The following is a 14747-nucleotide window of genomic DNA, read 5'->3' as shown; positions in this document are numbered from 1 at the left end:
TTCTATACCAATGATTGTGTTAGTTCTGAATCATGCCAGTATATCTTGAAATTTTCTGGTGATACTGTCGTACTCAGCCTGTTGACAAAGACATCTGATGTAAAGTTTCATGGTGTTGCTGTAGAGAAGCTTGTGGCCTGGTGTGACTCACACAAACTGCAGATTAATACAAATAAAACAGTAGAAATGGTGATTGACCCCAGAGCAGCTGGTGACCATGGCCCAGTGACCATTCATGGCCATAATATAGAGCAGGTGAGCTCCTTTAAGTATCTGGGAGTCCATATTGACAGAGATCTGAGCTGGAACACACAGGTGACCACTGTCTGCAGCAGAATACACCAGCGCCTCCATTTTCTGCGCAGGCTCAGATTATTTGGTGTCAGTAGTAATATTATGCTCATTTTCTACAGAGCTACCATTGAGTCGGTGCTAAGATATGGAATCACCAGCTGGTTTGGAAACTTGCTGGTCAAATCAAAAACCCCAATTTTAAATCTGGTGAGGACAGCAGGGAAAATTATGGGCTGTGCTGTCCCTCTGAGCCCTCAAGAACTTTACAAACAGGCCATGAGGAGACAGACCAGGAGCATCCTTTCAGACCCGACACATGTGTTGTACCCTGAGTATGAACTGTTGAGTTCGGGGAGGAGGTACAGGGTACCACGGTGGAAATATAACAGATATAGACATTCATTTGTGCCTGTTTCGGTGGAACTGTTAAATGATAAATGATGTAGAAATGAGTGATGGTGTGTTGAGAGAGATGTACTGCACCCTGGGTATGGTTTTGTTTGTTTTTTGTGGTGTGAGCAGCCCATTGGTCCAAGAAAAATTTCTCCTAAGGGAGACAAATAAAGAAATCTTGAATCTTGAATCTTGAACTAAAGATGAATGTTGATCGAGTGGGGTGATAACTTGAAATAAAAGTATTGAAAAAAAACTACTTTGTAAATGTAAATAGTTCCTCCTCCCCTCTGTAGGCAGGTGTGTAGAGCTGTACTATGGGGTGACACATGGACTCCCAGGTGTGGAGCTGTGATACCTGTACTATAGGACAAGTCCAGACAGAATCCACATAGAGCCAGTCGTGCTCCTCTTACTGTGCTCCCACCTGCAGTGCTAGTACTCAGGATGGACGCTACTTTCCCAACTCTTACTTTGGAGGAATAACATTGAGAACTGGGGCAGTGGGGGCAGTGGGACTAAGGTTTAAAGCGCTATTACTCATTTTACTAAAACACAATAAAGATCTTTCTGTCTATATATACATATACACACATATATGTGTATATATCTATATATCTATACACCCCCACGCGCGCGCACACCCCCACACACACCCCCACACACACCCCCACACATATATATATATATATATATATATATATATATATATATATATATATATATATATATATATAGTAATCAGATACCCAGCAGGAATCATACGACCAGAAATCTCCTGACCATGCATGGCGGGTTCCATCCCAAATAATAATAATAATAATACATTTTATTTGTTAGGCGCCTTTCAAGGCTCTCAAGGTCGCCGTACATACATACATACACAATACAAATTGAACAATGTAAAATGATTAAAATACATTTAAAAACAAATATATATTAAAAGACAGAGCAGTTATGGTCAGAGTGGTCAGGGTGAGAAGGCCTTTCTAAACAGATGAGTTTTGAGTTTAGATTTGAAGTGTGGGAGTGAGTGTGTGTTGCGGAGGTCATGGGGGAGGGAGTTCCAGAGCTGGGGAGCAGAGCAGCTGAAGGCTCTGCTCCCCATAGTGACAAGACGGGCAGGAGGGACAGTGAGGTGCAGGGAAGAGGAGGAGCGGAGGGAGCGGGCAGGTGTGGAGATGTGAATGAGGTCAGACAGGTATGGAGGGTTGTGGAGAGCTTTGTATGTGAGGAGTATGAATCCAGCACCCTGAGACTGTATGAGAGCCGTAAGGAAGGAGGCTGAGGACTAGTGAGTGTGAGAGCCACAGTCCAGGATGAAACATCCAAGGTCCATAAGTACATCAAGGACAAGGCCCCAACAGATGACGTGCATGTCTCAGACAGTACAGCGCAGAGGAAGAGGTGCTGGAGGAACCATCATGGAAGTACCACCGGAACATAACTGAAGTCAAGAAATCCTACCGATGGCTTGAGAAAGCTGGACTGAAGCACAGGAGCAGGCCTCAAGCACCCTAGCGATAGAGACCTAGATCAGACCTATCACACCAAACAAGACCCAAGGTGTAGGCTGTGCAAAGATCCAATCCAATCCAACTGTAGGGTGTAAGATGCTGGCAGGGAAAGCATACATGGAGCGGACCAAGTGGCGAGCATAGTGTACAGAAAGATCTGTGCAGAGTACGGACTGAAAACCCCAAGATCAAGGTGGGAAATGATCGAGCCAAGATCCTGTGGGACTTCCAGATACAGACTGACAGAATGGTGATGGCAAACCAACTGGACATTGTGATGGTGGACATCGCAGTACCAAGTGAAACCAAGTGAACAGTAAAAAGCAACATGAGAAACAAGAGAAATACCAGGGGCTCAGAGAAGAGCTGGATAAGGCCTGGAAGGTGAAGGTATCAGTGGTGCCTATGGCTATCGGAGCACTCGGGGCAGTGACCCCCAAACTGGAGGTGTGGCTACAGCAGATCTCAGAAAAAAACATCAGACATCTCAGTCCAGAAAAGAGCAGTGCTAGGACCAGCAAAGATACTACGCAGAACCCTCAAGCTCCCAATCCTCTGGTAGAGGTCTCGAGCGTGGAAGAGGGGATGAGACCATCCGCGGAGGGTGAGGAGGAGATTTTTATATATAGATAGAAACAAACTGTGTGTGAGGACTTTATGTATGGGGTTTGCATATTCTCCTTGTGTCTGGTGTAAGGCATGCATGCAGCAAGCTAATACTGAAGAAGAGCCCGCACACTGCTCCTGTTATTTAAGAAGGGATCAAAGGATGGGAAGGGATGAGAGGATGAATTTCCTCATATGGAACAATAAAATGCCCCTAAAAACACATTTCTTCAATACTTGATGTTAGTGAGGGTGACTAGCCAAACCGTATTGGAAGAAATACACAGAATATTTGTTGACCTAGTCGGCACACTTTTGCAATTTAGAAATTTAAGTAAGTAAGTAATGACCATGTGACTGCATCTGGCTGTTGGGACTTGGCATTAGTGTATGTTTTCTGGTTTGGAGGTTTGCTCAGGACACTCCAAAGTGGTCAATTGTGATATTAAATAACTCTGTGAAATATTTTGGAAACAATTTATAATGGCAAATCAACACTCCAGACTAGTGAGAATATTACTTATTTATAACACTTAACAAGAACAGCAATAATTACAGTCTTACCTCCCTACCTCCCTCCCAGACCAGCCGAGAGACATAGTCCCTCTAGCATGTTCTGGGTCTTTCCTGGAGCAGCAGCTTTACTTCGAGCTTTACTTCGAGCTTCTCCTGTGTTACTGAGTGTATCCCACATATGCCATCAACCTATATCGGAGGTTAGTAGTTGAGATGCTGCTGCTTGTTGTGAATTAATAGCACAAAAGCTTAAGGAACCACTCAATACACCAATTTGGAAGCGTCCCTTACAGGCAGTGATCCAAGTTGCCTTTCAAACACAAGCCTCTCTTTCCTCGCTTCCTTGTCCTTGATTCCTCTCCTTGTTCCTCCATTTTCCAGCTGTCAATCAAATGTGCCATATTAAGAGGTGTCCTAAAGCTCAGAGGAAGTAAGGGAAGAAAACCATAAAGGAAACATTAGTGAGGGTTCAGGAGACATTATATAAAATAATAAGACACTCCTCACTTCTCACACTGAGTAGTTTATATTGTAGCAACACCTTAAGCACAGGGACAGCAGCAGGGATGTTTGACATGTTGCATAATCCTGAATTTGACATTAAAACGAATAAAAGCTTATGTTCAAACATGTTTTTCTGCAACTAAAGATGTTAGTCTGATTTTGCTTTAAAAGTCCTACAATAATAATCTAAAATCAGACTGAGAAAAGTCCTTACTACAAGGTAATTTAGTCAGAGTGAGCACCTGAGGAAAGGCCCCATTCACTCTACAGCTCGTGTCTCCTCCTGCCTCTCTCCTCTGCTCCTCTCACCTCCTGCCTCTCTCCTCTGCACCTCTCTCCTCGCTGTGTCTCCTCTGTGGCTGGGACTTCCTCCCCCATTTCCTGCAGAATCAAGGAGAGGAATCAAGGAGAAGGCAGCGAGGAAAGAGAAATGAGACATGGCTAGCCTCTCAACAACAGCAGGCAAGATGGCTGCCACACCTGCACCTGTCAGAATGAGCCAAGGACAAGCCTGGGACAAGGATTTACTGCAAACAGGACAAGAGAGACCAATACCACAAATGCTAATGTAATAATGCCCTACCTTGCTCATCTCTGTTCACATTCAAACTGCACCTTAAACTGTGGCTGAAGAAAAACCAGGCCTGTGAGCACCTTTAGCTGCTTTTATTGTATTTTTGTAACGTCTATGTTGTATTTGTTGTCTGTGTACCTGCCTAGGGACAACAGATGGAAATTTGTATTTTTTGCTATAATCTGGCATATTTACACTGTGTTTACAGGTGTTCATTAATATGTGCTGTCCTCATCAAATAAATAAAATAAAATTAAAAAAAAACTTTAATTGAATGCCTATTAAGAAAGTTGACAACAATCACATGGTGAGTATTCTTTCTGCATTTTCTTTATTGTTTGTTGTAATTCTAACCTGAACTGGCCTGTTAGAGTCTAATAAGTATCAGCATATTTAAATATGTACATATTTAACACACAGTTCTCTCTATGTGTTTGATTTATTTAAGACAATACAGAACTGGGAGAAATTAAAGACTGTACTTTTATTTTATTTTAAAACCTTTAAAAAAAAACATTTGATGTTGTTGGCCAAGATGTAAACTGAATTAAATAATAAAACACAACAACAACAACAATAATAATAATAATAATAATAATAATAATAATAATAATAATAATAATAATAATAATAATAATAAAAAGATAAATTTTCATGTTAAAGTAGCATACGATACACATCTGCATTCAACATGATTTGATCATATTTCATCAGCATGAAAAAGTTATGTTTAAAAGCCTACACAACCGCTTCCCATATTATTTTTATGTAAATCCAGTGACTTTTTGAAAGAATGGGTATTTTACAGCACAAAACTCCATGCAGTTTCCACATTATAACTGCAAAGCACTCAATTATTCAATACATGTCAATATTCCATTATTTTATTGTATAATAAATAAAATAACTGAAAGCACATTAACAGATTACATGCATCATAGACTGCATGTATCAACAGTTTCATAGTATAAAAAAAAAAAAGTAAATCTGTCATCTAGACAAAAAGTCCAGGATGACTGAAGGATTTCACAGGCATCAACAGTTTCCACTAAAATATGTCTTTTACCATTACTGTTACTTTTGTACGATTTCTTTTTTATCTCTACTTTTCATTGAGTAACATGACGACTGACATTCTTACAGTGTAATTTTTGAGTGCTTTGCCTACTTCACTCCCTCTTGGTGTGTAGACAGTTTGTATGACAATGTCTAAAAACATGTATAAATAAACACTGCCCCCTTTTGGTAAAAGTGTAGATAAAATCTAGTGCAAAAGCATGCCAGACGTGGGCAATAGTGGGCAAACGTGGGCAATAGGCTAAATGTAAAAAAAAATAATAATAAATAAATAAAAAAATAAATAAAAAAATAAATATATATATATATATATATATATATATATATATATATATATATATATATATATATATATATATATATATATATATATATATATATATATATATATATATATATATTATATATATATATATATATATATATATATGATAAACCATTTTGCCAAAAAAAAAACCCACAAACAACACAAATGAAACTCCAACCAAACCAGGTCCCAACCAGCCAAGCAGAATATATCAACAGTGACTTACCCCACTGCAGAGCTGTCCTGTACTACCAAAGTGTCGCCCTCTACATGAGCATGTTTGGGGCCATGATTCATCCAACTATGTCCTTTGTCCTTTCCCCTGTGTGTCCTTCCTTCTATGGCCTCTGCACTTTATACAGACACTATGGGCCCTGCATGCGTCTAACCGCATCTAACTACTGTACCACACTCCTCCTCCTCCTCCATTTTGTGTGATGACTCTTCATTAACAGGACAGGCAGGCCCAGACTTGTCCTGTAAACACTACATCTTGCAATATTCCACATCAAGAGACTATTTTGGAGATGGAAATGATAAGAACTTTCATTCAAAAATAAATAAATCACTGCTCTTGTCAGTTCGTACTGTTACTGTATCCATGGGCAAGGCACTTGACTTTTCTGTGCGTTGGTGGTGGTTTGTGAGGCCACTGCAGATTGGCAGAGAAGTGATTACAGAACAGTGCACACAGACACACACACACACGTTTATTTCACTCACTAACCCTTTGTCAGAGTGATCATTGTCATTGTGTCATTCTCATTCATTCAGTGTCATTCTCGCCTGGTAGAGTGGTAGAGTGTTAGGTTGGGTATTATTATTATTATAATTTTTTTTACAAAATGTAATTGCCAAACAACGCCACCAGAGATAGGACCTTAAATTGAGGCATGCAAGTATGTTGTTGAGTATACAGAACCAAGGTTTAAGTTGGATGACAGGATTTATTCGTTAAATAAGTTAGCAGTTCCATTGTTGTTCTTCATTTCACCTGTTCATCAGCACAGCAGGTCAGTCTTCCTTGAAATTTGTTCCACATCGAGGACAGTTCATGGTCACAACGAAAATGGCAAAATCACTGTGGGACCTGTAGCAGGGCATTATGTGGCTCTGACACAAATGCCTAACCGACATAACGCATCATAGCCTACACGTCACCATCTACTGGCACTCCTGGCATTCAGCACCATCCAAGCACCCAATGCTTGTGGCATGAGCATGAATTTGAGTCCCTGAACATATTCAACAACTTACAATATTTTGCCCAAAATTCAAGTTTGCAGAAAAAAGGATTTTTTTATATGTTACATAACTGGGCATAAAAAAAATGGCGCTACAGCGCACCTGTGTCAATAAATGCCGACATCAACATTGCCATAGAAATTTGGTACACACGTTCATTAAGTGATGCCAAACGAAAAAGTATTATTATGACCACGCCCCCTGACAAACCAGAAGTCAACCATCTTGGATTGAAAGTTCTGAAATGCTGAGTTTCATTTTAATTTCCTCTGAGGGGGTTTCACTGACAGGACTAGCAATCACTGTACAACATCTACAGAAGTTGGGGATCAAAATTTATCCAATTTATCTTGATACCTTTCACAGTTTGCATGCGGCAAAGATGCAAAATTTTCCAATTTCAAAATTTGCTCTTGATTGTGCATACAAAGTCCGATTGGGCTCAAACTGGTTCAAATCAGTTGTGAAACTTTTTTGCCTAAACCTTCTCATTGAGAAAGAAATTACATTGTTGCAATAGCGCTCCCTACAGAATAACAAATTAATTTGCATGGAGGGCCGAAAATTTTGTTTTCTGAAATTTCACAAAAAATTCCAATTGGTCATCCCAATCAAAAAAGTCAGTGAGACCCAAGTTGTTTTTGCAACCATGCTGTCCCCACAATTTGGGAAATAACTGCCCAAACACAGAGTGTATACAAGCGTCATGGAGCCTGTGTTCTGAGCTAATTAGCCCCTCCCCCTGTATACACGTCTCTCCACCTGTCCTCTGCTGAGATTCAGGAGAGGGAAAACCAACCACATGAGAGAGAACATGTATAGACTCTTTTATCAGCAACAGTTTGGCCCCAGCCTAAGTAAAATTGATGCTAGCTACAGGTGATTCTTAGAATATTTATTTTTTGCACAAAACAGGGGCATTGAAGATAGAGACTTTGAGCAAATTTTCAGGTTCTGGAGTTGAACCCATAACACGTAACAACTACAAATCACCAAGACCAGTACACCACCAATTCCACAGACTAATTCTCATGATTACAGTGCTCATTTTGCCTTCACAATGTGGTTGGGCCAGCAGGTGGATGAGTTTCACCCTAAAGCTTGGGCAAGGTAAGATTAAGGTACACTTTATTGTCCCCATAGATAACTTGTCCTCTGCATTTGACCCATCCTTCAATGGGAGCACCTTGTCCGAACAGTGATCTTGAACTAGGATTGATCAGGACTACCTTAGCTAGAGGATTTGAGCTAATGTGCATGTTTTGGGTTGATAGGAGTGAATTGGAGTGTTGAATAATGTGGTTTTAAGATAGGAAGCAATGTAAAAACTCATAGCCAAGTTGTTCACAACTGCCCTAAATCATACTCTTTAAAATAGCACCCCAAAATGCATTATTAACGTTGTTGTTACCATGACATTGTCGTTGATGTCCCTCATGTGGTAGACCTCCATGGAGACGTCTGCAGAGGAACCCAGATGTTGTTGCCCAGAGGAGCTGCTGCTGCTGCCTGGGCCTAGTGCCCTGTCTCCAGTCTGTCCCTGTCCTCCAGGAGGCAGCTCGAAGTACGTGCTGTCAGGCTCACTGGAATATGAGACCGATAAAAAATATTTTAAAATAAGTTCTAGTCCTTGTGAAGTCTAGTCCAGGTTTACTTTCAGGTTTAGTCCCAGGTTAAACTTAGTTTTTATGGGGTAATTGTGTAAGTGTGAACAAATTGTAAACAAAAAACATGTGGTCTGTTTTTTTTGGCAAATGTTTTAGTATGTTTTTGTTTTCTTTTTTCATTTTGGGTGAAATTAAAAACACATGTTTTTCAAATGCGCATTAAAAAAACATGCATCCTTACTGTGAGTGGACTTGCACATCCACAAACCTTCCTCTTATTGGGTCTGGAGGAGGGTCTTGCTTCTTTCCATAGAAATATTGTTCTTTGAGCTATACCATTTCACAATATGGCATAAAACCTATCTCCATGGAGAAGCATGGTTTTAACTTTCTATTTTCTTGTAATCATGCCGGTGACATCTCCAGAAAGTTACATAATGTGCCTTTTATGTTGTACACCATAAACTACCCATTTTGTCATCCCAATAAATCAATGTTTTTGAGCTTCAAGCCCTAATATAACACCTATTCATGAGTTTCCTATTATTTAACATTTGAAAAAACTTTTCAGTTATATTTTGTTTTTTTGTTAATTGCTATGGCAACTGCCCTAATTTTTCATCATTCTAAAACCCATGGCTAGTGACATGCAGGTCATAGGTGTGGTGTGGTTGACTTACAGCGAGCTCCACAGGTGCTCAAACGTCCCTCCCTCTTCAGTGGCTGTGGTCTGGGACATCTTAGAGGAGGGGTAGTCCGGAGACAAGCTTCTCACTCTGCACCATGCAAAGACAAATAAAAAACATAAATTGAATAATAAGAAAATAACCTCAAACTGGACCAGCTCTATACTCTTCATCGGGTCCTCGAGGGTTCATGGGAGTATGCCCAACCAGTCCACATGTGTTTTGTGGATCTGGAGAAGGCATTCGACCGTGTCCCTCGTGGTGTCCTTTGGGGGGTGCTCTGGGAGTATGGGGTCCGGGGCTCTTTGCTAAGGGCTGTCCGGTCCCTGTATGACCGGAGCAGGAGCTGTGTTCGCATTGCCGGCAGTAAGTCAGACCTGTTCCCAGTGCATGTTGGACTCCGCCAGGGCTGCCCTTTGTCACCGGTTCTGTTCATTATATTTATGGACAGAATTTCTAGGCGCAGCCAGGGGCCGGAGGGGGCCTGGTTTGGGAACCACAGAATTTCATCTCTGCTGTTTGCAGACGATGTTGTCCTGATGGCTTCTTCGAGCCAGGACCTGCAGCAGGCACTGGAGCGGTTTGCAGCCGAGTGTGAAGCGGCTGGGATGAGAATCAGCTCCTCCAAATCCGAGGCCATGGTTCTCGACCGGAAAAAGGTGGTTTGCTCTCTCCAGGTGGGTGGTGAGTCTCTGCCCCAAGTGGAGGAGTTCAAGTATCTCGGGGTCTTGTTCACGAGTGAGGGAAGGATGGAGCGGGAGATTGACAGGTGCAGCGTCTGCAGTGATGCGGTCGCTGTATCGGTCCGTTGTGGTAAAGAAGGAGCTGAGCCGGAAGGCGAAGCTCTCGATTTACCGGTCAATCTACGTTCCTACCCTCACCTATGGTCATGAGCTCTGGGTAATGACCGAAAGGACAAGATCGCGGATACAAGCGGCTGAAATGGGCTTCCTCCGCAGAGTGGCCGGGCGCACCCTTAGGGATAGGGTGAGGAGCTCGGTCACACGGGAGGAGCTCGGAGTAGAGCCGCTGCTCCTACACGTTGAGAGGAACCAGCTGAGGTGGCTCGGGCATCTGCTCAGGATGCCTCCTGGACGCCTCCCTAGGGAGGTGTTCTGGGCATGTCCCACCGGGAGGAGGCCCCGGGGAAGACCCAGGACACGCTGGAGGGACTATGTCTCTCGGCTGGCCTGGGAACGCCTTGGGGTCCCACCGGAGGAGCTGGAGGACGTGTCCGGGGTGAGGGAAGTCTGGGAGTCCCTGCTTAGACTGCTGCCCCCGCGACCCGGCCCCGGATAAGCGGAAGAAAATGGATGGATGGATGGATGGATAACCTCATCAAGTTCACTTAAATTTCCATGCACAACAGATTTTATTCAAAAAATATGACTAATGAGGTCCTTCCTTTTATTGAAATAAACTCATCTCATTGCAAGATCATGTTTGGTTCTGCCTTAAGTAATAGAGGGAGTGGTGACCAGACTGATATCCCTCCGTATAAAAATACAGAGAGATATCATTCTGGATTTGCCAGGCAACAATGTCTTGCATGTAATCTGATAAAACAAGTACAATTTGTCCAAGCATTTAACAACACAAAACTTGAACTAAAAATATACAATGCTCAAGTGTTTCATGATTAATATCTATCTATCTTATTTTTTATTTACAGCAGATGGGCATAATAATATTATACTGGTTTAAATGTATTTACTTATTGGTCCACAGCTTTTAGGCCTAACATGTTTCCTGTATATTATTTAGTTTGAATTAAAATTCTTGATTATTTTTATTAATAGCTCTCAAAAGAAAGTAGAATTCGAATTCAAATTGTGCATAGGCTACTGAGTGCATCTTTGTACAATCTATCTGAGGAAAAGGAAGCGCACTTTCTTCTCTCCTCCATGTGTGATCGCACCAATGTGGTCCCCGAGAGATGGCACTGCGTCAAGGGGCCACGGGGCGTGCGCAGGCCTGCCCGCCTCGCCTCGCGCGCCACATCGTCACCTCCCGTGGCCAGAATACACCACACTTCTCCATTACGCACGAGCACCAACAGTAACCACACGATCCTCGAGTATATGACAATTTTACGCATTGTAAAATAATGATCAGATGCATAACTCTTATGACAATTTGATAGTCATATCTGAATTAACAAAATAATCTTGGCGTTCAGAAGGTTCAACTCCGCACAGTCGCATATTCTTGTCTGTATGAGCAATACGCTCCAGGCATTGGATGACGCACTTAAGGTCACACAATAAGGTCATCCAGCGTTGAACACCTGACAAATTAAAGTGCAACTGCGCTGTGGCAATCCCCAGGGAAATATCCAAAAGCAAAAAAATAAACAAACAAATAAACAAATAAATAAATAAATAAATAAATAAATAAATAAATAAATAAATAAATAAATAAATAAATAAATAAATAAATAATAATAATAATAATAATAATAATAATAATAATAATAATAATAATAATAATAATAATAATAAAAGGAAAACTGCTGTAGCCTAATCTGTTCTTTCGGCCCAGATGAAGGCTTAACATAAATGCCCGTAACCTGAATACGCCTTGTTCTATTCTCGAAAACTTGCCTAACATAACATGATATAGAAGAATACGGACCATTATCCCTCTATGCCCACCCAAACCACAAAATGAACGATATTGTATTTTGCCTGTCCTCATCTGAATACCACGAGCATAATGTTTTGTTATAGGACAAAATAATGCACCGCTGCCTGAGTTTTATCACAGTTTGACCGATATAGTTCGGGTGGTATCTGACTGAAAGCTGTTTGTGCACTGCTCCAGAGCCACATCACCCCGGAAACACCTCACCCGGGAACCAACGCAAACTGTGGCAAAGGTGCGCGACTACTTGGCCATAAACCATAAACTCAACTGAATTGGGCCCCATTCAGATGATCATCGTGACCGTGACCCACCTTTAAGCCAGCGCAAAGATTCCAGTAACTTATCAGCAAACTTCGCTCCCAGTCAATTTAAGATATAGTTATGTGAAGATGTCACGTAATACATGTTTTTTGTCGACCTCCTCCCCCCAACAATGTTTGATGTGACACGAAACGAGCAATTGTTGAAATATTTGTGATCTTGCATTCAGCCGATTTAAAAAGTTAATAAAATCTGTAGAAAAATAACTGACCCGAAACGTATTGCACATGATATGTATGAAATACAGTATTGGCTATAGTTTTTTTACATCTCGTAAAAGCAATTGACTAAAGATAGAATTGACTTTGTCCTATTGATGAACCCATAGGCCTACACAAATAGCTAGGACTTAAACTAAGCGTGTTTACGTAAACAATACAACCTGGGAATCTATTGAACGTGAACAGCATGCTACATTTATAGACACATATTCGACAGTTTTGTAATCAGTTTTGTTTTCCCAGATCTTCTCCTGATATAGGCCTACTTAAGTCCAGTACTAGACCTGCCTGGTTTAGTCCTACGAAAAAGAAGGCTCGTGTGACGTGGCCCTCTCTCACTCTGCCGCCTAGATGCGCGCTCATTTCTCCGTCTCCATCGGCCCCAAACCAGTGACGCAATGGGTTTGCGCCTAATTGGTATTCCTCCTGGACCGATTTTTTTTTTCACTTACCAGAACCACGGGGCTGCGCTGGGAATGTCTATTTCAATAAACAAGTACAGGTATAGGTATATATGCACGCATTGCGCACAAAGCGTACTGTTATAAAAAAAAAAAAATAATAATAATAATAATAAATAAATAAATAAATAAATAAATAAATAACGTAACGTGCGTAACTGCTAAAGCCATAAAAAAAAGTTATTATTGTTTACAATTACAAAAAGCAAACGAGGAAGAATAACGGTAATAATCGTTAGTAGTCGACTGTTAAAACAACCGTAATAGTATTTTCAGAACTGTCATGATCATATGGACTATATACAGACTCCAAAACACATACCAAAAAAACATTTATAACAGAGACAGTGGCATTGTTCAATCAAAAATGTCAATGTAATAAATAGAAAGAAAAGAAAACAAACAAACAAACAAACAAACAAAAAACTAAATAAAACTAACAACAGCAACATGAAAATAAAACAATATTTATACAATGTTTTTAAAGCGTTGCATCATAACTACAGGAGAAATGTAATACGCCATGTTAGTCCTTCATAAAGCGTCCACCAACTCTTGCATTGCTGTACAATATCAACGTACAACCAACAGAAACCAGTTAAATCATCATTCAGCAGCTTAGTTATTCTCTCTAAATTCCTCGTAAACTGTCGACTATGCACTTCTCACAGGCCTCGATCTGTTTGCGTTTCATCTGTGCTTCACCTGTGTCTGCTGCGCCAGGTTACGCGCATCCATGACAACAGGCGCAGAGCTCAAGGACACGGTGGTCTCATAAACATCAACGTGTTTCACTTCAATAGTTTCAGATGAAATGAAGACAGAAGAGTTAAGGCCTTTGATATTTGGGTGTTTTACATTCGGAAAATTTTAAAACATATATAGATAGGGTTGACAAAGGCTGCTTGATTTAATAAATGAACACGGGGTATGGATGAATATCAGCGTTATCAAAAGAAATAGAGAAGAGAAGAAATAGGCTCTGCACTACGTTACCAATTTACAATTTTAGGCTTTTGCGCATTTAGGAAAAATAATCAGCAAGCCAATAGTCGTTCTGTCTTCGATTTTACTTTCAGCTTTTAATTGTAGCAATTTTGAGGCTCATTTTTTTGGTATGATAGTTAAAGTCAATGTATTAGACTTCAGAATGTAATTAATAAATGTGTCCTAATAGTGTCAGCGGCCATCCTTCCTCACATGCATAAACTGCGAAACAATAGCCTAAAAAACCCTACCTTTAAACACGAGATCAAACAAAACAAACAAACAAAAAACACGTAGCCTACCTGGATATAAGTATTATTCCAATCCAATTCCAAAACACTGGAATAACGTTCGTCCAAAACAGCTTTCAGTTTATTGCGGAGAACATCGAACAAGCCTCCGTAAAAAGACAACAAACATCATTAGAGGAACGCACTGTTTGGATAAGATAACTGAAATTATGGATTTTTCCGAAAACGCTCAGCCCCGATCAGGAAGAAAAGTGATTTGCATGTGCTGGCCGGTTGAACGAAGTGTGAGCCAGAGGGAGCCCAAGGAGGCGCTCAAGGCAGGAGGCGGTAGCGCGCTTTGGGTGCGTTTAAGCGGCAAAAGTGTCCCCTTCACAGCTGCCACAAGGCTCTTACCGCTCTGACTACCGTGGCTATAATCAACATAAGCTTTTTTGGCTAACCTTATCGTGGGTATTTTTTTTTTTTTTACTTTTTTAACTTTTTAACGCTATTCTTTAATCGGAGACAAAATTGGCAGGAATGTTGATTAGGCTA

General features: G+C 40.8%; 1 protein-coding gene across 1 annotated transcript in view; it reads right to left on the bottom strand.

Moving 5' to 3' along the window:
* Positions 1–14747, bottom strand: part of tp73 (tumor protein p73) — a 67210-nt gene that overhangs the window by 47461 nt on the left and 5002 nt on the right. The window contains exons 2-3 of the mRNA XM_055223076.1: positions 9321–9416; positions 8445–8616 (exon numbers count right to left, since the gene is read on the bottom strand). Of these exons, the coding sequence (XP_055079051.1) occupies positions 8445–8616; positions 9321–9416 (268 nt within the window). The remainder of the gene's footprint in view (positions 1–8444; positions 8617–9320; positions 9417–14747) is intronic.

Source organism: Periophthalmus magnuspinnatus, chromosome 7 (assembly GCF_009829125.3).
Source record: "Periophthalmus magnuspinnatus isolate fPerMag1 chromosome 7, fPerMag1.2.pri, whole genome shotgun sequence".
Lineage (NCBI taxonomy): Eukaryota > Metazoa > Chordata > Actinopteri > Gobiiformes > Gobiidae > Periophthalmus > Periophthalmus magnuspinnatus.
Note: the sequence above shows the minus strand (reverse complement) of the source record. Positions and strands in the feature narration are given on the sequence as shown.